We start from the raw sequence: 23,722 nt of genomic DNA on the forward strand, positions 1-23,722 counted from the left end.
TAGTCTCTGTAATGGATCCAAGCCTTTTCCCAACATGTATTTTTAATTTTTGCTTCAACTCCCCTTGTGTGAATTTTTATTTAATCTTTGAACCTCATTTTACCGATTTCCAATGGTTTGCTCTTTCCCATTTTTGAAATTTAGAAATACTCAAATATGGTTTATGAAAGAAAGCATAGACTGCAGTCAGTCTAGAGCTATTTTCAGTACCATCATTACAGGAGTGTCCAATCTCGGCCCTTACCCAGTTAGGTTTTCAGGATTCCCCCAATGAATATACTTGATCTATTTGCATTCACTGCCTCCATTGTATGCAAATAGATCTCATGCATATTCAGTGGGGAAATCCTGAAAAACTAACTGGATTGCGGCCTCCAGGGCAGGTTGGACACCCCTGTATTATATTACATGCTTCAGTTGATTCTATGGTAAAGAATCTCTTCTAAGGCTGCACAGAGGTTCCAAAATCCACAACCAGGAGCCAGATCCAAAATCAAAAACATTCTATATAAGATGGAGCCCTATTTTTTCACCCACAGAAAATGCAGCAATATTGGAAGAGCTGGATTTTAACTAGGGAAGTAACCTGAGAGGGTGTCTTAAATAGTGGTACAAGAGACCTGCTTAGCTGCTGAGAAACATCTTATAGCAAAATCTGCAATGAATTATTTGCTAAACACATTGATCGCAGCACGGATGGCTGATGGATTTGACTGAATTGACCCCTAAAGATTCTCCCCTAAGCAAAAAATAAAATAAATTGAAGGATTTCTGTTTGGGCTGTGGCTTTGATGAAGAAATGTCAGGACTGACTAGGTCAATCTTTATGAACACACTCCCTCAAAACACCATTCAGTCACCAGTGAAATGCAGGAACCAGTTCTCAAAAGTTAACTACATGAGAAATAAATGTCTTGCTACTAGCACAGCAGGAATAAAATTTTAGCTTCAGGATTTTTGGAGGGAGAAGCTGGCGTTTTGTTTTTGAGGAGAGTTAACAAAATAGGTGACTGTGCTATAAACATTGTGGAGTAAAATGTAAGGAGCAGGAAGATTAAGAACATAAGAATAGCCACACCGGGTCTGACCAATAGTCTGTCTAGCCCAGTATCCTGTTTCCAACAATGGCCAATCCAGGTCACAAGTACCAGCAGAAACCTAATTAGTAACTATTCTTTGAGTAAAAAAATATTTTCTATTATTTGTTTTAAAAGTATTTACATGTAATTTTGTTGTGTCCCGTGGTCTTTGTACTTTTTGAAAGAGTGAAAAATTGATTCACTTCCCTTTTACCCGTTCTGCACCACTCAAGATTTTATGGACCTCGGTGATATCCCCCCTCAGCCGTCTTTTTTTCCAAGCTGAAGAGTCCTAACCTCTAGCCTTTCCTCATTTTTTAAATTTTTTTGTTGCATTTGTATCCCACATTTTCCCACCTATTTACGGGCTCAGTGTGGCTTACAATACATTGTAAATGATGGAAATACGATTTGTTACAACTCGGTTATGGATTACATTATGAGAGTTATGCGGAGACAAAGTATCATTAAGGGAATAGGACCGAGGAAAAGACGGTATAAATGTGATAAAATTATGGGGAATGAGAATTCAGAAGAGAATGTATTGGTGTATTTCTGAAACAGTGAGTGTGGACTTCATGTGTTTTAATCCTTACAATAAATTTTGTCAAAGAGATGGGTCTTCAATAGTTTGCGGAAGTTGGTTAGTTCGTGGATCGTTTTCAAGTTGCGTGGTAGTATATTCCAGAATTGCGTGCTTATGTAGGAAAAGGTTGATGCATGCAGCGCCTTGTATTTTATGCCTTTGCAATTAGGGAAGTGGAGGTTGAGGAAACTTCGAGATGATCTTTTAGCGTTTCTGGGTGGTAGGTCTATTAAGTCATACATGTAGGCTGGGGCTTCACTGTGAATAATTTTGTGGACTAGTGTGCATACTTTAAAAGTGATGCGTTCCTTAAGTGGGAGCCAGTGTAGCTTCTCTCGTAAGGGTTTTGCACTTTCGTATTTTGGTTTTCCGAAGATGAGTCTGGCTGCTGTGTTCTGGGCTGTTTGAAGTTTCCTCAGTATTTGCTCTTTACAACCTGCGTATAGTGAATTGCAGTAATCCAGATGGCTGAGTACGAGGGATTGCACTAGGTTGTGAAAGACGGATCTTGGGAAGAATGGTCTTATTCTTTTCAGTTTCCACATGCAGTAGAACATCTTTTTGGTTGTGTTGTTTGAATGGGTTTCAAGTGTTAGATGGCGATCAATAGTGACTCCAAGGATTTTTAAAGTTTCTGAGATTGGAAGGTTTAGTTTTGGTGTGTTTAAGGCGGTAAATTCATTCGTGTTGTATTGGGAGGTGAGTATTAGGCATTGAGTTTTTTCTGCGTTTAGTTTCAATCGAAATGCATCTGCCCAGGTGTTCATAATGTGTAGACTTTGGTTAATTTCTTTGGATATTTCTTTGATGTCTTGTTTGAAAGGGATGTATATTGTTACATCGTCGGCGTATATATATGGGTTAAGGTTATGATTTGATAGAAGTTTTGCCAATGGGATCATCATTATGTTGAAAATGGTTGGTGAGAGGGGTGATCCTTGTGGTACTCCACATTCAGGTGTCCATGAAGCGGATGTAGTTGAATTTGATGTGACTTGATATGAACGCAGGGTTATGGGAGGACCTCTATCCCGTTTATCATTTTGGTCGCTCTTCTTTGAACCTTTCCTAATTCCGCTATAGATTAGTGAAAAAGAACAAGACGTCATGGTTGAGGTTCAAAGGTGGTCAATTCAAAAGTACCATCCTATGTGCATATTAATTATGCTGGGGGCAATTTGCTATTTCTTGGGAACAGGTGGCATACACATGCGTATGCTTGCCCACAAACACACTTATATGTGACTCTAGGAGAAACCACAGTAGGCTACAGAAAGGAGCGATCCCAGGTGGGACCACTGAGCCACATATCAAAACCAACAATGGGAGGTTTGTTGTAGTGCTGGGTCTGTGTTCAGATTGGAGAAGGGTCACCATAATTTTCGGAATTTCACCAGGTGACGTAAATAAATATTCTCTAAAAGAGTAGTGAATGCATTCACCAGTCTCCTAGGGAGGTGGTAGAGAAACTAACCAAATTCAAGAAAGTATGGGCTAGGCTTAGGAGATCATTAGTTTTGGGACAGTAAGGGTAAAAGCTAAGGTGAAATAGGGTCTGTGCATTATTATAGCAGTTGATGAAAAGGAGCAGACTAGCTGGGCGTTTCCAGTCTTACTTTACTATCCTGTTCTGTTTCTGTTATAAATCTTCTGGTTTCTGTTTGGATTTTTTAAAACTTTGTTTTTGAAAGGATATTCTAATCAGTTTCAAATAAGATACTGTTGTTCTTGTTGCATCCTGATTGAACTAATTTTAACGACCTTAGATCAGTGATCTGCACTATTTTTGAGCAGGGGTCACTTTGGCAAAGAATCTTTAGTGTGAGAGCCAAGACTGCTACTAAGCAGTGGCCAGTGTTCTGGGCAAGAGGAGGAGAGCCCTCTCTGTTATGGCTGGTTTTCAAGGGGTTCCCCCTTCAGTGATTCTAATGTCCTTACTGCTCAAGTGGCGTGCTTCTGGTGTAGCTTCCACAACAATTGCTTTGACTGAATTATTCCCAGGGCCACCCCAGCAACCTGGCCCAGGGCCTCACATGTGGTGGTAGTAATGGGATCCTGAGCTTATCCTGCCTGAGGAAGCCAGGTCCGTGACCTTCAGGGCCCTGGGTCTATTACCAGCACTGCACTGGGATATTGGGCAAAAGGGGTTAGCCCTGCCCTGTTTTTTTTTTTTTTTTTTTTTTTGGGGGGGGGGGGGGGAACGTATAGCTAGTGCCGGACAGGCAGGCTTTTATTGTGTTTTACTGGTGTGCTGCACGGTCCAGGCCACTAACAGCAAGACACAGAGAATCTATGCCAAGGCTTGGTGGAGGGCCAGCAACAGCTACAATAGCAGTTTATGCAGGTGCATCTTGAGCAGCAGCAGCAAGTGTTGCAGAAGTTCATAGAGCTATAACAGAGCTCACGGACCCAAGCAGGGATAGCTACCCAGGCACCCTGCCTGTCAGCGACCCCTCCGGTTTCCATATTAAAGAAAATGTTGCCAGAAGAGGATCCAGACTATTTTGTGACTTTGAGAGAACTGCCCACTTTACTGGTTGGCCAGAGGCATCATGGACAGCATATCTGGGGAATTTACTGACCGGTAGCAGCCAGATGGCCTTCCAAAATGTTTATCCCGCCGGAATGGCCACCTATGCGGAGGTAAAAGCAGTAAGCTAATTGCCCTGGTTGGGATTTCTGCAGGCATATTTATTGTGTATTGTTTTCTTTACATTTGAGCTATCATGGGGACAGAGTTTCTTGTAAGGCAGATATTTACAGCATTTTTAGATCAGTGCTGTCACCTGTCATTGGGAATAGTGCCTTGAATTTTCTTGAAAATTCTTCACATATTCTGGAGGAGGTTGAGGTATATTTCTATCAATTAGTATCTGGTTGTCTCTGAAATCCGGTATTCAGTCTGTAGAAATTTACTAGCTGTATACTAGGTTGTTCATTTCTTGCCCACTCTGAGCACTTTGTAGTATTGAAGCACTGGCCAGTAAGTTCATCCAGCTAATTCAGCAGTCAGTCACTGACTTAAATACCATTATGGCCCTCTTACAGTAAGATTTTTAGCTATATTTTGTAATACACTCACATTTTGTTCTCTTTTAAAATCAGTTACCTTAGATTATGAATTGACTAGCCTTTGAGCCCGTAAAAACGGGCTATTATAGGAAGGGGGGGTTGAAGGGCCCGCCCCCGCCGCCGAGTTTGCCGCTGCCCCCCCCCCCCCCCGAGCCGTCACCACCCACCTTCCACCCGGCCGGGCCCTCGCTCCGCTATCGAAACAGCGAGGGTCCGGGAACGCAGCACTGAGCTCTGCTGAGCTGCCGATGTCGGCCTTCTTCTTCTCTGCCTGTCCCGCCCTCGTGTGACGTAACATCGTCGAGGGCGGGACAGAGGCAGAGAAGAAGAAGGAAGGGCGATGTCAGCAGCTCAGCAGAGCTCAGTGCTGCGTTCCCGGACCCTCACTGTTTCAATAGTGGAGCGAGGGTCCGACCAGGTAGAAGGTGGGTGGCGGCGGCGACTCGGGTGTGGGGAGCGTTAGACGGCGGTGTCCCTCCCTCAGAAATGCGCAGTACAGACCCTCTGTGTTCTGCCCCCCGTCATCACGGATTGACGCGGGGGCGGGGCAGAGAAGGTCTCTACTGCGCATTTGCGAGTGAGTACGGTCACTCGCCGTTTATATGTTTGATGGTCCTTTTGATCAGGTGTAGTACATGAGTGTGATTAGGCTTGTACTTAAAATACAAGCAGTAAGCCTTGATTCATCTGCAGCTGCTGTCATCTTTGATATAAATTTGAAAATTCTTGGTAACCATAATAACTCCATTGGTGACAGGCAAGACCCTAACAGTTGTTTACTTCTCCTGCCCATGCTGAATTGGTTTAAAAGTATTGTCTTTTCGAAAAATCTTTAAAATGGGACTTAATTACATTACAATTCCTATATTCTCTGTGGATTACAAAAGAAACAGCTAAACATAACTAGGAAATAAAATTTGTAAGCAAAATTAAAATTTATTTAACAGATATTTTCAAAACAAAAATTTTAACAGCCTTCTGAAAGGACAAAATAGTTGTTCAACTGTCTAATCTCCAAAGGTAATGCATTCCAAATTTTGGCTGCTTGATTCAAAAAGGAAGAGATGAACTACCTTTTAAATCTAATTCCTTTATGGTTTGGGAAATGCAAAACCAGTTCATTCCAATGTAAACATTTAACATGGTGGTTGGGTAAAAAACACAAATTAAACATGTTGTACCATTTAAAGTTTAAAATATCATACAGAGAGTTTAAATACTGTGACAAAATAGTGGGTTTCTAAGCCTGTGAACTGTATTATTTTACTGGTGACGTGTATTTCTCCTAATTGGCCAGCAGATGACACTTGTTTTGAGTTTTAAAGCTGTTGCAGAAAAAGACTTTTTCTCTTTTTCAGTTTAAGCTTGTGGAAAGGCAATTTGCAGTACTTTTGACCAGATACTTTCAAAGTTGTTGCACTGGGCTTTATTAGCCTAGAGTTCAAATCTAGTGAGGAGGTACTGTATTTCCTTTTTACTCTCAGCCAGGAAGCAGAGGGAGAAAGATCTCTTTACTGAGGCCCTGTGAGCAGTATGTTTTATAACCTGTGAGCAGCTACATTTCCTGAACTCTCCAGATACTACCCAGGTAGTAAACAAATGTTTAGGTAGTTTTATGATTGATCCATATCCAGTTACCTGTTGTTGTTTGCTGATTTCACCTTTTTCTGTTCACTGTTCAAGTTCTGTGACAATAAACATTATTAGTTTGATTCTGCTGTCCTGGACTTACTAAGAAAGTGGTTTGTGTTTTTGAGTCTGTGGGTGCTTTCTAGGAACTGTGGGACCCCTGGAGTGTAGCCCTAGTGTCCTAGAAATCACTGGGGATAACCTGAGAGTGGGAGAATAGCCCAGAGGCAGGTGGGACCCAGTTGGTGGGAGGAGGGTATATAATATAAATATAAGTAGTGCCATACTGGGAAAGACCAAAGGTCCATCTAGCCCAGCATCCTGTCACCGACAGTGGCCAATCCAGGTCAAGGGCACCTGGCACGCTCCCCAAACGTAAAAACATTCCAGACAAGTTATACCTAAAAATGCGGAATTTTTCCAAGTCCATTTAATAGCGGTCTATGGACTTGTCCTTTAGGAATCTATCTAACCCCTTTTTAAACTCCGTCAAGCTAACCGCCCGTACCACGTTCTCCGGCAATGAATTCCAGAGTCTAATTACACGTTGGGTGAAGAAAAATTTTCTCCGATTCGTTTTAAATTTACCACACTGCAGCTTCAACTCATGCCCTCTAGTCCTAGTATTTTTGGATAGCGTGAACAGTCGCTTCACATCCACCCGATCCATTCCACTCATTATTTTATACACTTCTATCATATCTCCCCTCAGCCGTCTCTTCTCCAAGCTGAAAAGCCCTAGCCTTCTCAGCCTCTCTTCATAGGAAAGTCGTCCCATCCCCACTATCATTTTCGTCGCCCTTCGCTGTACCTTTTCCAATTCTACTATATCTTTTTTGAGATACGGAGACCAGTACTGAACACAATACTCCAGGTGCGGTCGCACCATGGAGCGATACAACGGCATTATAACATCCGCACACCTGGACTCCATACCCTTCCTAATAACACCCAACATTCTATTCGCTTTCCTAGCCGCAGCAGCACACTGAGCAGAAGGTTTCAGCGTATCATCGACGACGACACCCAGATCCCTTTCTTGATCCGTAACTCCTAACGTGGAACCTTGCAAGACGTAGCTATAATTCGGGTTCCTCTTACCCACATGCATCACTTTGCACTTGTCAACATTGAACTTCATCTGCCACTTGCACGCCCATTCTCCCAGTCTCGCAAGGTCCTCCTGTAATCGTTCACATTCCTCCTGCGACTTGACGACCCTGAATAATTTTGTGTCATCGGCGAATTTAATTACCTCACTAGTTATTCCCATCTCTAGGTCATTTATAAATACATTAAAAAGCAACGGACCCAGCACAGACCCCTGCGGGACCCCACTAACTACCCTCCTCCACTGAGAATACTGGCCACGCAATCCTACTCTCTGCTTCCTATCTTTCAACCAGTTCTTAATCCATAATAATACCCTACCTCCGATTCCATGACTCTGCAATTTCTTCAGGAGTCTTTCGTGTGGCACTTTGTCAAACGCCTTCTGAAAATCCAGATATACAATATCAACCGGCTCCCCATTGTCCACATGTTTGCTTACCCCCTCAAAAAAATGCATTAGATTGGTGAGGCAAGACTTCCCTTCACTAAATCCGTGCTGACTTTGTCTCATCAGTCCATGTTTTTGTATATGCTCTGCAATTTTATTCTTAATAATAGCCTCCACCATCTTGCCCGGCACCGACGTCAGACTCACCGGTCTATAATTTCCCGGATCTCCTCTGGAACCCTTCTTAAAAATCGGAGTAACATTGGCTACCCTCCAGTCTTCCGGTATTACACTCGATTTTAGGGACAGATTGCATATTTCTAACAGTAGCTCCGCAAGTTCATTTTTTAGTTCTATTAATACTCTGGGATGAATACCATCAGGTCCCGGTGATTTACTACTCTTCAGCTTGCTGAACTGACCCATTACATCCTCCAAGGTTACAGAGAATTTGTTTAGTTTCTCCGACTCCCCCGCTTCAAATATTCTTTCCGGCACCGGTGTCCCCCCCAAATCCTCCTCGGTGAAGACCGAAGCAAAGAATTCATTTAATTTCTCCGCTACGGCTTTGTCCTCCTTGATCGCCGCTTTAACACCATTTTCGTCCAGCGGCCCAACCGACTCTTTGGCCGGTTTCCTGCTTTTAATGTATCTAAAAAAATTTTTACTATGTATTTTTGCTTCCAACGCTAATTTCTTCTCAAAGTCCTTTTTTGCCCTCCTTATCTCCGCTTTGCATTTGGCTTGGCATTCCTTATGATCTATCCTGTTACTTTCAGTTGGTTCTCTTCTCCACTTTCTGAAGGATTGTTTTTTGGCTCTAATGATTTCCTTTATCTTACTGTTTAGCCACGCCGGCTGACGTTTAGTCTTTTTTCCCTTTTTTCTAATACGTGGAATATACTTGTCCTGAACCTCCAGGATGGTGTTTTTAAACAGCATCCATGCCTGATGCAAGTTTTTTACTCTGCGAGTTGCTCCTTTCAGTCTTTTTTTCACCATTTTTCTCATTTTGTCGTAATCACCTTTTCTATAGTTAAACGCTAGCGTACTTGATTTCCTAGTTTCACTTCCTTCAATGCCAATATCAAAACCGATCATATTATGATCACTGTTATCAAGCGGCCCTCGTATCATTACCCCCTGCACTAGATCATGAGCACCACTAAGGACTAAGTCTAGTATTTTTCCTTCTCTTGTCGGCTCCTGAACTAGCTGTTCCATGAAGCTGTCCTTGATTTCATCAAGAAATCTTATGTCCCTTGCGTGTACAGATGTTACATTAACCCAGTCTATATGCGGGTAATTGAAATCCCCCATTATTATTGTGTTGCCCAGTTTGTTTGTGTCCCTGATTTCCTTTAACATTTCCGCATCCGTCTGTTCGTCCTGGCCAGGCGGACGGTAGTACACTCCTATCACTATCCTTTTCCCCTTTGCACATGGAATTTCAATCCACAGTGATTCCAAGGAGTGTTTTCTTTCCTGCAGAATTTTCAATCTATTTGATTCAAGGCTCTCGTTAATATACAATGCTACCCCTCCACCAATCCGATTCACCCTATCACTACGATATAATTTGTACCCCGGTATGACTGTGTCCCATTGGTTATCCTCCTTCCACCAGGTCTCAGAGATGCCTATTATATCTAATTTTTCATTTAGTGCAATATATTCTAACTCCCCCATCTTATTTCTTAGGCTCCTGGCATTCGCATATAGACATTTCAAACTATGTTTGTTGTTCCTAAGTACATCATGCTTAGTACTTGACAGTATTAATTGGCAATCTTTTGTCTGATTTTTATTGTTATTTAAAGATACCCGATCTACTACAATCTCTTTTGCAACCTCACTATCAGGATACTCTATCTTCCCTGTTATGGTGATATCTTTGAAAGATACCTTATCCCGAACCATGCTCTTTTGAGCGACTGTCGGCCTTCCCCCCATTTCTAGTTTAAAAGCTGCTCTATCTCCTTCTTAAACGCCGATGCCAGCAGCCTGGTCCCACTCTGGTTAAGATGGAGCCCATCCTTTCGGAATAGGCTCCCCCTTCCCCAGAATGTTGCCCAGTTCCTAACAAATCTAAAGCCCTCCTCCCTGCACCATCGTCTCATCCACGCATTGAGACTCTGGAGCTCTGCCTGTCTCTTGGGCCCTGCGCGTGGCACAGGTAGCATTTCAGAAAATGCTACCCTGGAGGATCTGGATTTCAGCTTTCTACCTAAGAGCCTAAATTTTGCTTCCAGAACCTCTCTCCCACATTTTCCTATGTCATTGGTACCCACATGTACCAAGACAGCGGACTCCTCCCCAGCACTATCTAGAATCCTATCTAGGTGACTAGTATAGAACACATGCCCAGGTGAAGGTGGGCCTGAGCAAAGCTGGGGACAGACTCTCCAGGTGGCTGCAGAGTTAACCGTAGATGGGTGCTAGGCATTTTGTGACAAATACTATTCTAGCCTCTATTGGCAGCCAGTGAAGCTGCACTAGAAGTGGAGAAATTATCATGTTTGTGTACTGAAAATAGTAGACGACCTGCTGCATTTGTACTGCTGCAATTTTATGCAAATAAATATGATATCCTAAATCAGCCATTCCCAACCCAGTCCTCTGGGCACACCTTTTCCCATCGGGTTTTCATGATATTCATTCAAATCTATCTCTTGCATATTCATTGTAGATATCCTGAAAACCCGACAGGACTGGGTTGGGAATGGCTGTCCTAAATAGACAATATTGCAATAATCTAACTTTGATAAAAGTAGGGATCATACCACCAATCTAAAAGTCTGAGCAAACATTTTTGAATCCTTTTCAATTTCCTCAGTCATGAGAGAGCATTTACCTGTGGCTCTAAATATAGCACACTGTCTAGTTGCACCCCAGAGTCTTCACAGTTGGCTTTAAATCATTGCTTGCATCGGTGAATTATTTTGACTGTCCATCTGAAATAGAATCCATGTTCATGGTTTGTGGTTTGTCTTTATTCTAAGATGAAGCACAGGGTGAAAAATCGAAGCAGAGTATCAGAGCGAAGTGCACAGAGTACCTTGACCGGGCAGAGAAACTGAAAGAGTACCTGAAGAAAAAGGAAAAGGCTCCCTCAAAGCCAGTGAAAGAGGGTCAGCCCAGCCCTGCTGATGATAAAGGGTGTGTATGTCGTGCTTATAGTGAATCTGCCACATTCTTCTCTAAAGTATCTTCCAGCCACAGTTAAATTCTCTCTGACACAATACTTTATTTGTAGTTCTGTACCAGGAGATGCTGCCAGAGTAACTCCAGCTTCAAACGGTGATACACAAATAGAGGCTACTGAGTGCAATTTTGAGGTTGAGCTGAAATTTTCAGATTGTTTCCCATCAGCAGGAAATCATACTTGAACCTGACAAGTGTGCATTTATTTTTACTCCTACAGTAGTTTTCAAAGAAAATTACTCACCTTGCTAACAGGGAGTTAAAGCAAAACATAGCCCATTCTAGGGCCATTTGTGTTGAGATGTTTCCCCATGGGCATACAAAAATCTTTGCTAGAACTGAACATTAGAGAAGACATGGGGACAATGTTTGTCCCCATCCCCTCCCCATGGGTTCTGTCTCCATCCCCGCAGGCTCTGTCCTCATCTGCAGAAGCCTCGAACACTTATGATATTTAAATCTTTTTATTAAAGTATAAAAAGAAATCTGTTTTGTAACTTTATAAATTACAAATAGAAAGCAATAATAACAATGAGTAACTATAATAAGCCCATCCCCCCTCCACCCTCTTCCCTTCCAACCCTAGCTGACTTCTACTACCCCAGAGAACCCTAATCCACCCTATTAAAACATCCAGGGGTACAAATACATCCCGTTCTGTATGCCCTAGTGGGGGAGAAATATGCCCTATGAAGCACTGTTACGATTTTTTGATCTGTGGATGAATAAGAAGTTATCAACAATCTCAGGATTCATTCTGGCTCTCCTGTCTTCCACAGTCTTTCCTGGAATAGAAGATGTCTTCTTAGAAGATGTGCTGGTAGCAGGGATTTCATGATCCCCCGTGCAAATTTTGACAGTTGTGGCCATCATGCTTGCTTGTTTTTCTAAAAAATCAAAATATTGTCTGTATCACTGAAACATAAATAACAGTCCAGTTCATTAACAGGCTTCAAAGTAGAGAATGACACTGCAACATTTTGTTCCTGGCCTCTCAGGCTCCGTCCCCGACACCATATCATTCTCTACTGCACATCCTCAAGGGTGACACTTGCTTAGCATTGTAGCCCTCACCAGCTGCTGGATGAGTAGATTAAAAATACTTCTTCAATTCAGGCTTACAAACATACATTTCTCCTTGTTCTAAGGAGGATGTGGAAGTGAAAGGTGCTGCAGAGGTTTTACCAAATCAGTAGCCTATAAATTTGGTATTAAGCTTACAGTAATGTACTGTTAAAATGAATTCTGATCACATAGATGTTTCTACAGTCTATGTAGTGACAGTTTTGTGTTTTGTTCTTTTGGATTGCTAGTTCTTTGCTTGATCCAACCCTACACTTTAAAACAGTCTTGGAACTATTCCCCCTGCTCTTGAAGCAGATTTGGCCTTGTGGCATTGTAGGGTGATTTTTGCATTGTATCTTATCCTAACTTCAGGAACCCCCAGTCAGTCTGGTTTCCTGGGAATGAATGAATGTGCCTCAGATATTTGCATGCACTGCTCCTATTGTGTTATATTTATGTGGATTTTCTGATAACCTAAAGCATTTAAGGGTCCCTGAACAGGTTTGGGAGCTACTGACAGTGATGCTGGTTCTGTCTGCACAAATTAGCTGATAGGGTCAGAAGTTCCTTGGCTCCATGAGCTCTTTACCACCTTCCCCCACCCCCAGCACTAACACCAGGCATATCTCTTTAGAGAGGTTAGAGTGCTGCATAGATAGTGCTACTGAAGTAGGTGGTAGAAATTTATAAGCAGGTGTATTCAGCTATTTCTCAGAGGACAAGCAGGCTTCCAATTCTCACAAGTGGGGTAGACAGTCCGCCTCTCGAGTTCTGAATCCCTTGCCGTCCCGGAGCTCCCAGCACCGTTTGTCGAAGGAGATCGGTGTCGATGCTTCTTGGCCTTCGCCTGATGCATGTCACCCAAAGTCCTCATTGCTGACGAGGAGGACGTCGAATCCTTGCATTTCCTTGGGGTCGGGTCCGATGCTGGACGGTCCGGGGGAGCCTGCAAAGCAGGAGGCCTCAAGGCAGATGGAGACCCACTCGATGCCTCACTGCTCCCAGTGTCTCTAGGTCTCTCAGCAGCCATTCCTACCTTGACTCCGGATGTCGATGCTTCCCTCGATGTTGACGCCACCAACCTCTATGCCGATGTCGAAGAACCAGACTGAGTGTCAAAAAGTTTCTCACGTTGAGCTTCTCGGGAAATTTGGGTCCTTTTCTTCAAACGAAGACAAAGGACACAATTTACTGGGCTATGGTCGGGCCCAAGACACTGAATACACCAAGAGTGTGTATCAGTACCTGAGATGGTCCGGTTGCACCAAGTACAACGCTTGAAGCCATTGGGAGTCTTCATTGGCATGGAAGGAAAAATGTCTTTGGCTAAATCAAAAGTCGTGATTGTGCCCAAAAAAAGAGAAAAGGCTCAAAAAAGAAAGGAGACCCATCCGAACAGGCCTGAAAGCTGCCCACACCAAAAAAAGAAGGGAAACTTAAACGCAGGCCAGAAAAACTAAAATAAATAAGAGGAATTTTTTTTGTTTGTGTTTTAGACAAATATAGAAATAAAATAAAAAAGGGAAATTAGCGAAAAAATAGCGCTGAGGCACAAGAATAAGCACTTTCCTGGCCATGTGAGGAGCGAAGAGAAAAACAGCGCCGTCTCTCATGCAGAGAAAAAAAAGAACTGAATAGGTGTGATCGCGCTCGGGCGGGAAGGCATTCTGCACTTGCGCATTGGGGCACCCCTCGCGTTCCAGAAGACTCTCGCAAACATTTTTACTGGCTATGTTGCCGACCCGGGCAACACGGATCGTCTATCTCACTTGTGAGAATGTGAAGCCTGCTGTCCTCGGACAATACCTGCTACAGGAAAGTATCTTCACTACCCCTTGAGGGCTGTGAGAAACTCTGGTTTTTATAATAGCCAAATACATGTAAACTAACCAGGTTCTTGGATCAAAAGTAAACAAGTATCTTGAAAACCAAGTTTGTTTTACAGTCAAGTACCAGAACAAAATGCTTTTGCTTTAAAACTTCATGCTCCCCAAATTCGACCATTTCCTTTTACTGGTCCAGCAGTTTCTTATGCTCCTTTAAGCTTCCAGTTCACTGTGATCCAGCAACATGGGTTGTCTTTACTTACCTATGTTTTCCCACTACTCTACATTCTTCACCATTTCATTTATTCCATTCATCGCAGCAACAATCCTCAGTCAGTGAGCAGGGTTCTGGCCCCAGTTCTTCTGTATGGCAAGTGTAGCACTTGCCTCTGGGTCAGCCCCACTCCCTCTTTAAAAAAAAATCCTGAATAGTGTTTTTAGAGGCTTAAATGGGTATGGTAAAGTTGAGTGTGGCACATGGTGGTATTCACCATTGCCATATGAAACATTTCAGTTTTAACATTCTCTGCTGATGCTCTGACGTAAACTGCAGTAGATGTTGGTTCCTGCAGGTAGAACAAAAGACTGTTCTTGTAGGGGCATATGTAAGCAGAGAGCAGCTGAAGTAATAAAATATAAATACATTAAAATAAAAATAAAAAATCAAACCAGGCCCACTGAGTAAAGTATCTGTCTGGGTAATTGATACTTTAAATATAGTTGTATACATTACTACTACTACTACTATTTAGCATTTCTATAGCGCTACAAGGCATACGCAGCGCTGCACAAACATAGAAGAAAGACAGTCCCTGCTCAAAGAGCTTACAATCTAATAGACAAAAAATAAATAAAGTAAGCAAATCAAATCAATTAATGTGAACGGGAAGGAAGAGAGGAGGGTAGGTGGAGGCGAGTGGTTACGAGTCAGAGGACTTCAATTTTCTGTTCATCCTATACAGACCATGTTCTAGGCATAAGCAGACTAGGCAATAGCTTAGTGTCCCCAAAACAGCTAACATGGCCCCTGGATTCACTCCCCCCCCCCCCCAGTCTCTAGTAGGCTAGCACTACCTCAGATCATATTAGACAAACCCCACCTTCTAAATGCACTTCTCATAGCCTCCTTATAATCATCAGTTTTGCTATCTGGATGACAAAAAACTGCTGCATATATCCCTGTATTGGTCAGATTTGATGAGGGTAAGGTGTGTCTCTTTCTTGGAATCTACCTCTAGAACAATTTTAGTTACTTTTTTTTTGTTTTTCTCTTCCAAAAACCCGATAGTTTTTATGTAAATTGTATAAATCCACTCCATGTGTGTTGGTTCTTAAGACACATCTGTTATCCTTTTCACATATTGAATCAGTAGTTTGAATTGCCTAGCAGAATTCATTAGTATGGTGTTATATTTATTGTCTCACTTCTCCTGTATTGCAGCGCAAATAATGATTCACGCATGGGTTAGAAATTGTTGTACCAAAAAGTCATGTATACTTTTCATAGGCCAAGACTAAATAACATATGTAAGTACAGAATTATTACTGATTTGAACAGAACTGGATTAAAGTCTTAACAAATTACCAATCTCTTCACAACATATAAGACTGAATATACTGTAATTATAATTATTTTTAAAAAATTACTTTTTTCTTTTTAAATCAGAAATGAGAGTGATGGGGACGGAGAATCGGACAACCCTGAGAAAAAGAAATTACAGAACCAACTTCAAGGTAAACTGTTTCCCTTGAATTCTCTTTGGTGTCACATTTGGTTTCTAAAGGTACTTGTGTAGGTTTCTTGTACATACAGCGTACATCTAGCCAGGCTTTAGAAATGATTAGTACTGCATTTAGGTGTGATTTACTAGCTATTTTTATGCAAGCTCAAACTGGCAAAACTTTCAAAAGCTAACGCTGAATAATATTATTTACTTTACTGTGGAAGATGGCTTTAAATTGCTACAGAAACAGATTTGAAGTAAAAAGCCATTTGTTTCCCTGGGGAGCTCTTCAGTTTTTCAAGGTAGGTCACTTGTAGAGACCACAGCGTGCTGGCAGCTCGTCTCTCCATGACCTTGTATGCAATGTGTCACAGTGATGAATTGCTACTGATACAAGAAGATAAAAAGCAGAGAAGGAGGGAAGTTAATGTGTTTTCAGCTTGTGGAAGTGCTTCATATATAAGAAGATTCATAAATCCTTGAAATCGCTCCTAAGCTTCAGGATAGTTATTAAATCAATTATCTAGAACCAACTGATCATCTGTGCTACTTTTGAGGTCAGACTGATTCCCCATTGTATCCAACCTTTCTCCAGGGACAGAGAAGATCCATAGCCACAGTGATGATATCATCCACATACTAGCACAGCTGGAATTAAATTACATAACAACCAAAACAAATAAGCTTTCCACCTATGTGCACTTACCTTCTTGAAAATCCCCTGCTGTTGAGTACGTTTGTCTTTTTTGCTTTCTACCATTGAGTACTGTCTGCTTTACAGTTGCTCCTTGTTTACTTTTCCATTATTACAATGTTCATATCCAAACCAGGTTTTAAGCGATGTTCTCAGTGTAAAGAGAAAATGCAACAATTAGATATACACTATCGTTGCCTTACCTGTATGGGAAAGGAGCATCAGGTTCAGGATTGCCTTCCGTGTGTGCATATGTCCTGAGAGCCCGCCACATGAGGGAGCACAAGCTGGAGGAATTTCTTCAAGGGCCCTCCGTGAGCCAGTCTCACCCTTTACAACTCCCCTAGCCAGATAGGCGCTTGCCAAGACCAAACATTTAGCCAGGGGTCTGCTTCACCTCAGCGTAGTGGGACACAGGCGGAAGAGATCTCTTATTTGAGTTTTCTGCAAAAATAGCCTCCGCTTTGTTGGGGCTGCAGCCTTAGGCTCTTCCTCACTTGCAGGGAGCTTTAAAGTATCTTGAGATGCCGAGGGAGATGGCGGTGCTTCCTCTTTATGATGTTCTCCTGGAGCTGCAGACGCAGATCTGACTTACCAATCTTGAAAAAGTTGATGAAAAAGGACAGAGTTCAGTCAGTTTGGCCATAATAAAAATCAGTTGCTTCTTCCAGTCTGTGGTAGTTGAATCCGCTCTCGGGCGTCTTCACATTTCTAAGAGCGCCTCTTCTGCAGCTCGAGGTAGAGACAAGAAAATTTTAGATTTACGGGGGGACTCAAAAGATTGATGAAAACAAGAATAATACATTGTAATTGTTGTTCAATTGAATTGGAATCAATTAATTTAGAGGGAGGGAAAGACCTCAGATGCTCGACTTGTTGTCTGTATTGTTACAACCTGAACAGCCGTGCGAACATCCTCATAGATAAGAAAAACCTCCTCTAGTTATTTTTGAAAACTTTTTTGTATATTTTTAATTAATTCTTTATTGATCAATCACATTAGTTGCATGTTATTGCTAACATCAAGTCAGTAATTTTTAATTCAAATCTTGGGACTTGAAGAGCACTTATCTGTATCAGAGAAGTCCGTCTCTTATTCGGTATGGGGGAAAAAGATGTACCAGAGCTTAATGCAAAAATAGCACATCAGTTCATGCTTGTGCTGTTTGCGTTCAATGCTGGATTCTTTCTGTGCATCGCTCTTCAGTTTGAGTTGCAGAAGTATTTTAGAGATTTGGAATGTTCTGCAAAGATTTTATTGTAGTCCTCCTATGATTTGGCATCCAGAAGGGGCTGCAACTGATGTGGCGGCTTGTATGTTGGCCTGGTTGAGGGCCTCTGGGCTACGAGATGATTTGTGCAAAAGAATAGCATAAGAACATAAGCATTACCATACTGGGACAGACCGAAGGTCCATCAAGCCCAGCATCCTGTTTCCAACAGTGGCCAATCCAGGTCACAAGTATCTGGCAAGATCCCAAAACAACTAAACAGATTTTATGCTGCTTATTCTAGAATATGCAGTAGATTTTTCCAAGTCCATCTTAATAATGGCTTATGGACTTTTAGGAAATTATCCAAATCTTTTTTAAACCTTGCTAAGCTAACTGCTTTTACCACATTCTCTGCAAGATTCCCCTTGATCAGGGCAGTATTTGTTTAGAGACAAAAGTGCAAGGGAAAGTTTCCCTTTTTAAGGATAACTGCTCCACTATTCGCACCCTGTCGGCGGAGTCGCTGGATCATATGAGGGATTATTTCCGAAGGAGCATTTATCCTTATCAGATGTACAGAACACCAACAGTATCCGTTCTCATGTGATATTTCATGTGTGTTGGACTGTTTGTTGTTTCTTTCTAGTTCAGGACTTAACACGTCTTTGGTTCGGATACATTTATGTGCTTTGTCTGCCTTTTGGGCTCATTCCTAGCATGTTTTCCTCTCTTCCCATCCGATTTGTGAAGTGTTTCATGAGGGGTTGCGCTTACCAGGGCCCCTTTTGAACTATTGGACAAAGCCCAGGTCAAATATTTCACATGGAAAACGCCTTTTCCTGATTTTGTTGGTCTCTGCGCATAGAATTAATGAGGTGCAGGCTTTGGTGTACTACTCGCCTTTCATGCAAATTTTGTCTGATAGTGGTTTTAAGGATGCATCCTAAATTCCTACCTAAAGTCGTTTCAGAGTTCTATCTAAATGAAACATTGGAGCTTCTGTTTTTTAATCCTCCACCGCATACTTCCAAGAGCGCACTCATACATTGGATTGTAGTAGGGCTTTGCAAATTTATTTCCAGAGGTCAAATGGAGTGTGCAGGCCTTCACAGTTGTTTTTGTCTTTTCATCTTTCTAAAGTTCAGAAACCAGTTAATAAGCTCACCTTACCTATGTGTGAACTGCATTTCTTTTTGTTATGAGTTGCAGGGGAAAACAGAGGAAAGTTTCAGCATATAAGTTGAGGTCACTAGCTGCAACAAGAGCTTGCCTGAACAATGCCTCAATACAAGAGATTTGCAAAACTGTGATTTGGTCCTTCTCGCATGTTTTTGCTAAGCATTACTGTTTAGATGATTTGCATTTACAGGACATCTCTTTTGGTCCTTAGTATTACAGGATGTCTAGAGTTTGTCTCTCTTGTTTGTTTTTTTGTTTTTTAATAGTTTAATGTTCTACTTCGTGCTGTTTTGCGCTTAGTATGGTCATGCTTTGATTATATGTTTAATAAATGTAGGTGCCTTCAACTTGCTGCCTCCTTTTCTTTCTACCAGTTGTGAGAGGTTTATGCAACAACCCTCAGCTTAGGAATCATCATCAGTGTGACTATGGATGCTCTCTGTCCATGGAGAAAAACAAGTTGCTTACCTGTAACATTTGTTCTCCATGGACAAAAGGATCCTAAGCCACAGTCGCCCACCCATTCCCACCCTAGTTGATATCCCCATAGTTTCTTAGCTTGGGACACACTAACTGCCTCAACAACAGGGGATTCCAAGAAGGTGAGTGCACGTGGGTGGAAGGCTTGTTTGTTTTGGTTTAATTGTTTTGGTTAAGTAATTTAATTCCAACTATGCTAGTGTGTGGATGACATCATCAGTGTGGCTTAGGATCCTTCTGTCCACGGAGAAAAAATGTTACACACAAGCAACTTTTTTCTAACCATATAAAGCCATTGATTAAGATGATTTTATTTTTATCTCAAGGAAGATTACTCTTCATTTTCACACAAAGTTCCTTCCAACAGTTGCCAAATTGTTAAACACACAACTTGAACTTAAAATATTCTATTGTCTTGGCTGGGATTATGGGTCAGTTTCTATATACAAGGAGGTCTCGCTCTAGGGTGGGATAGAAGGCAGCGTTCTGTTGTAGATTAGGAGCTGGTTAATGGATAGAAAACAGAGGATAGGCCATTATGATCTGGAAATCAAGATAAGTGAGATGATTAAATTTGCAGATGACACAAAACAATTCAAAGTTGTTAAAACACATTTGGACTGTGAAATATTGCAGGAAGAAACACATTTGGACTGTGAAATATTGCAGGAAGACCTTAGGAAATTGGAAAACTGGGCATCCAAATGGCAGATGAAATTTAATGTGGACAAATGCAAGGTGACTTTATTCAAAAATAGGATACTGCCACTGTTATTCGAAACAAATGTTATTTCACCAACTAAAGTGGCCAGAAACATTCAACAATTGCTATTTGTATTATATAAATGGAGGAAAAAAGCCTTTGTATTCCCGCTTCAGAACATAATCTCGTCTGTTACACCGGGATAGAATCTTCATTGGCTAAAAAACCTCCAATTGTAACTTTAATGAACAAATAATCACATCTAACGAACACTTATCTTTAGTGCCGCCAATGTAGTTGCAATTTGGTTTCACTCTTGTACGCCCGACGGGGTCCCGTTTTGCCATCGCAGGCTTTATCAAGGGAACAACCTCATGCTACGATGTGAATCTGCTTGCTATGCTGTACGATATTTGTTTGACAATATCATACAGCATAGCAAGCAGATTCACATCGTAGTGGGAGGGCATTCCAAGCATCCACTACTCGCTCCGTGAAAAATTACTTCCTGACATTTTTCTTGAGTCTGCCCCCCTTCAATCTCATTTCATGTCCTCTCGTTCTACCGCCTTCGCATCTCCAGAAAAGGTTCGTTTGCAGATTAATACCGTTCAAATATTTGAACGTCTGTATCATATCACCCCTGTTTCTCCTTTCCTCCAGAGTATACATGTTTAGGTCAGCAAGTCTCTCCTCATACGTCTTGTAACGCAAATCCCATACCATTCTCATAGCTTTTCTTTGCACCGCTTCAATTCTTTTTACATCCTTCGCAAGATTCGGCCTCCAAAACTGAACACAATACTCCAGGTGGGGCCTCACCAATGACTTTTATACAGGGGCATCAACACCCCCTTTCTTCTGCTGGTCACACCTCTCTCTATACAGCCTAACAACCTTCAAGCTATGGCCACCGCCTTGTCACACTGTTCGTCGCCTTCAAATCCTCAGATACTATCACCCCAAGATCCCTCTCTCCGTCCGTACCTATCAGACTCTCACCGCCTAACACATACGTCTCCCGTGGATTTCTATTCCCTAAGTGCATTTCTTTGCATTGAATTTTAATTGCCAAACCTTAGACCATTCTTCTAGCTTCCTCAGATCCTTTTTCATGTTTTCCACTCCCTCCCGGGTGTCCACTCTGTTGCAGATCTTTGTATCATCTGCAAATAGGCAAACTTTACCTTCTAACCCTTCGGCAATGTCACTCACAAATATATTGAACAGAATCGGTCCCAGCACCAATCCCTGAGGCACTCCACTACTCACCTTTCCCTCCTCGGAGCGAATTCCATTCACCACCACCCTCTTGCGTCTGTCCATCAACCAGTTCCTAATCCAGTTCACTACTTCGAGTCCTATCTTCAGCCCGTCCAGTTTATTTAAAAGCCTCCTGTGGGGAACCATTTCAAAAGCTTTGCTGAAATCTAAGTAGATTATGTCTATAGCTCGCCCCTGATTCAGTTCTCCTGTCAACCAATCAAAGAATTCAATGAGATTCGTTTGGCACGATTTCCCTTTGGTAAGACCATGTTGTCTCGGATCTTGCAACTTATTGGCTTCCAGGAAATTCACTATCCTTTCCTTCAGCATCGCTTCCATTACTTTTCCAATAACCGAAGTGAGGCTTACCGGCCTGTAGTTTCCAGCTTCTTCCCTATCACCACTTTTGTGAAGAGGGACCACATCCGCCATTCTCCAATCCATTTCTTGATTAGCTTGCGAAGATATCAAGAAATGTATCTAGGTGTCATTGTAAATAATACACTGAAATCTTTGCCTAGTGTGCGGCAGCAGCCAAAAAAGCAAACAGGATGCTAGGAATGATTAGAAAAGGGATGGTAAATAAGATTGAGCATGCTATAATGCCACTGTATCGCTCTATGGTGTGATCTCACCTTGAGTATTGTGTTCAGTTCTGATCCCTGTATATCAAAAAAGATATAGCAGAATTAGAAAAGATTCAAAGAAAAGCGACCAAAATGATAAAGGGGATGGAACGCCTCTCATATGAGGAAAGGTTAAATGAGTTCTGGCTCTTCAGCTTGGGAAAGATGGCTATGGGGGGATAGGATTGAGGTCTACAAAATCATGAGTGGTGTAGAAGAAGTAGAAGTGAATCGATATATTTTATTTATTTTTTACTCCTTCCGAAAGTACAAAGCCTAGGGGACACTCAAGGAAGTTACATGGAAGTACTTTTATGGTGAATAATTTTTATTGATGATATCTCATGTCCAAACAACATTCGCATGTTACAAATAAGTCATTCTGATATAACTTGCATACTAACAATTTTCAACTATAACGTCATCATCAAATTTTTTAAACATTTTTTCCCTCTCCCCTTCACCCCCCTCCCCGATTCTCTATCCCCTCCCTTACTTTCTCCCCAAGTCCCCCCCCCCCCCCCCCCCCCAATTCTTACATCTCTGCTTTCCTTAACTGTGTTCCATACATGGAAGTACGTTTAAAACAAATAGGAGTTAATATTTTTCACTCAATGAATAGTTAAGCTGTGGAACTCTTTTCTAGAGGATGCAGTAACAGCAGTTTGCGTATCTGGGTTTAAAAAAGGTTTGGACAAGTTCCTGGAGGAAAAGCCCATAGTCTGCTCTTCAGACAGACATGAGGAAGCTACTGCTTGCCCCTGGGATTAGTAGCTTGAAATGTTGTCACTATTTGGGTTTCTGCCAAATACTTGTGACCTGGCTTGACCACTGTTGGAAACAGGATAGTAACATAGTAAATGACGGCTGCTAAAGACCTGTACGGTCCATCCAGTCTGCCCAACAAGATATAAACTCATTTTACAAGGTATGTGATACTTTATATGTATACCCGAGTTTGATTTGTCCTTGCCATTCTCAGGGCATAGACCATAGAAGTCTGCCCAGCACTCTTCTTGTACTAAAAGTTCTGAAGCTAATGTTGAAGCCCCTTAAAATTTACACTCCAGCCCATCCATATCTATTCAGTCATGATCAGAGCGTAGACCGTAGAAGCCTGCCCAGCACCAGTTTTGCTTCCCAATTACCGGTGTTGCCACCCAATCTCCACTAAGATTCCGTGGATCCATTCCTTCTAAACAGGATTCCTTGTGTTTATCCAAGGCATGTTTGAATTCCATTACAGTTTTTATCTCCACTTCCCGCAGGAGGGCATTCCATGTATCCTGACATTACTCCTGAGTCTGCCCCCCTTCAACCTCAATTCATGTCCTCTAGTTCTACTGCCTTCCCGTCTCCAGAAAAGGTTTGTTTGCGGATTAATACCTTACAAATATTTGAAAGTCTGTATCAGGACACCCCTGTTCCTTTCCTCCAAGGTATACATGTTCAGGCCAGCAAGTCTCCTCGTACGGTTTGCAATGCAAATCCCATACCATTTGTGTAGCTTTTCTTTTCACCACTTCCAGTCTTTTTACATCTTTAGCAAGATACGGCCTCCAAAACTGAACACAGTACTCCGTTGATAGAATTAAGCGGCTAATGTACTGCAGAAAGCAATGAAAAAAAGTAACTTTTTTTTATCACAACTTTAATTTGAATTTAATTTGAATTCTCTACAATTCCGTAAACTACTGAAGACTCACCTGTTTGAACAAACTTACGGAAAGAGCCAAAACACATAGAAACCACACTCACTGTTCACCAATTCAATACACAACCACTTCTGATCCCTCATCCCTTTATCCAGTCAATCATTCATTTACTCACGGAACTATGTACACTATATGTCTAGGTTTCTAACAATGCCCTTT

The 23,722-nt window shown here is 41.9% G+C and overlaps 1 protein-coding gene across 1 annotated transcript in view; it reads left to right on the top strand.

Annotated features, from left to right (window-relative positions):
- The window catches only part of VPS4B (vacuolar protein sorting 4 homolog B), a 121,300-nt gene that overhangs the window by 25,567 nt on the left and 72,011 nt on the right, over positions 1 to 23,722 (top strand). The window contains exons 3-4 of the mRNA XM_030207500.1: positions 10,870 to 11,026; positions 15,629 to 15,696. Of these exons, the coding sequence (XP_030063360.1) occupies positions 10,870 to 11,026; positions 15,629 to 15,696 (225 nt within the window). The remainder of the gene's footprint in view (positions 1 to 10,869; positions 11,027 to 15,628; positions 15,697 to 23,722) is intronic.

Source organism: Microcaecilia unicolor, chromosome 1 (assembly GCF_901765095.1).
Source record: "Microcaecilia unicolor chromosome 1, aMicUni1.1, whole genome shotgun sequence".
Classification (NCBI taxonomy): Eukaryota; Metazoa; Chordata; class Amphibia; order Gymnophiona; family Siphonopidae; genus Microcaecilia; species Microcaecilia unicolor.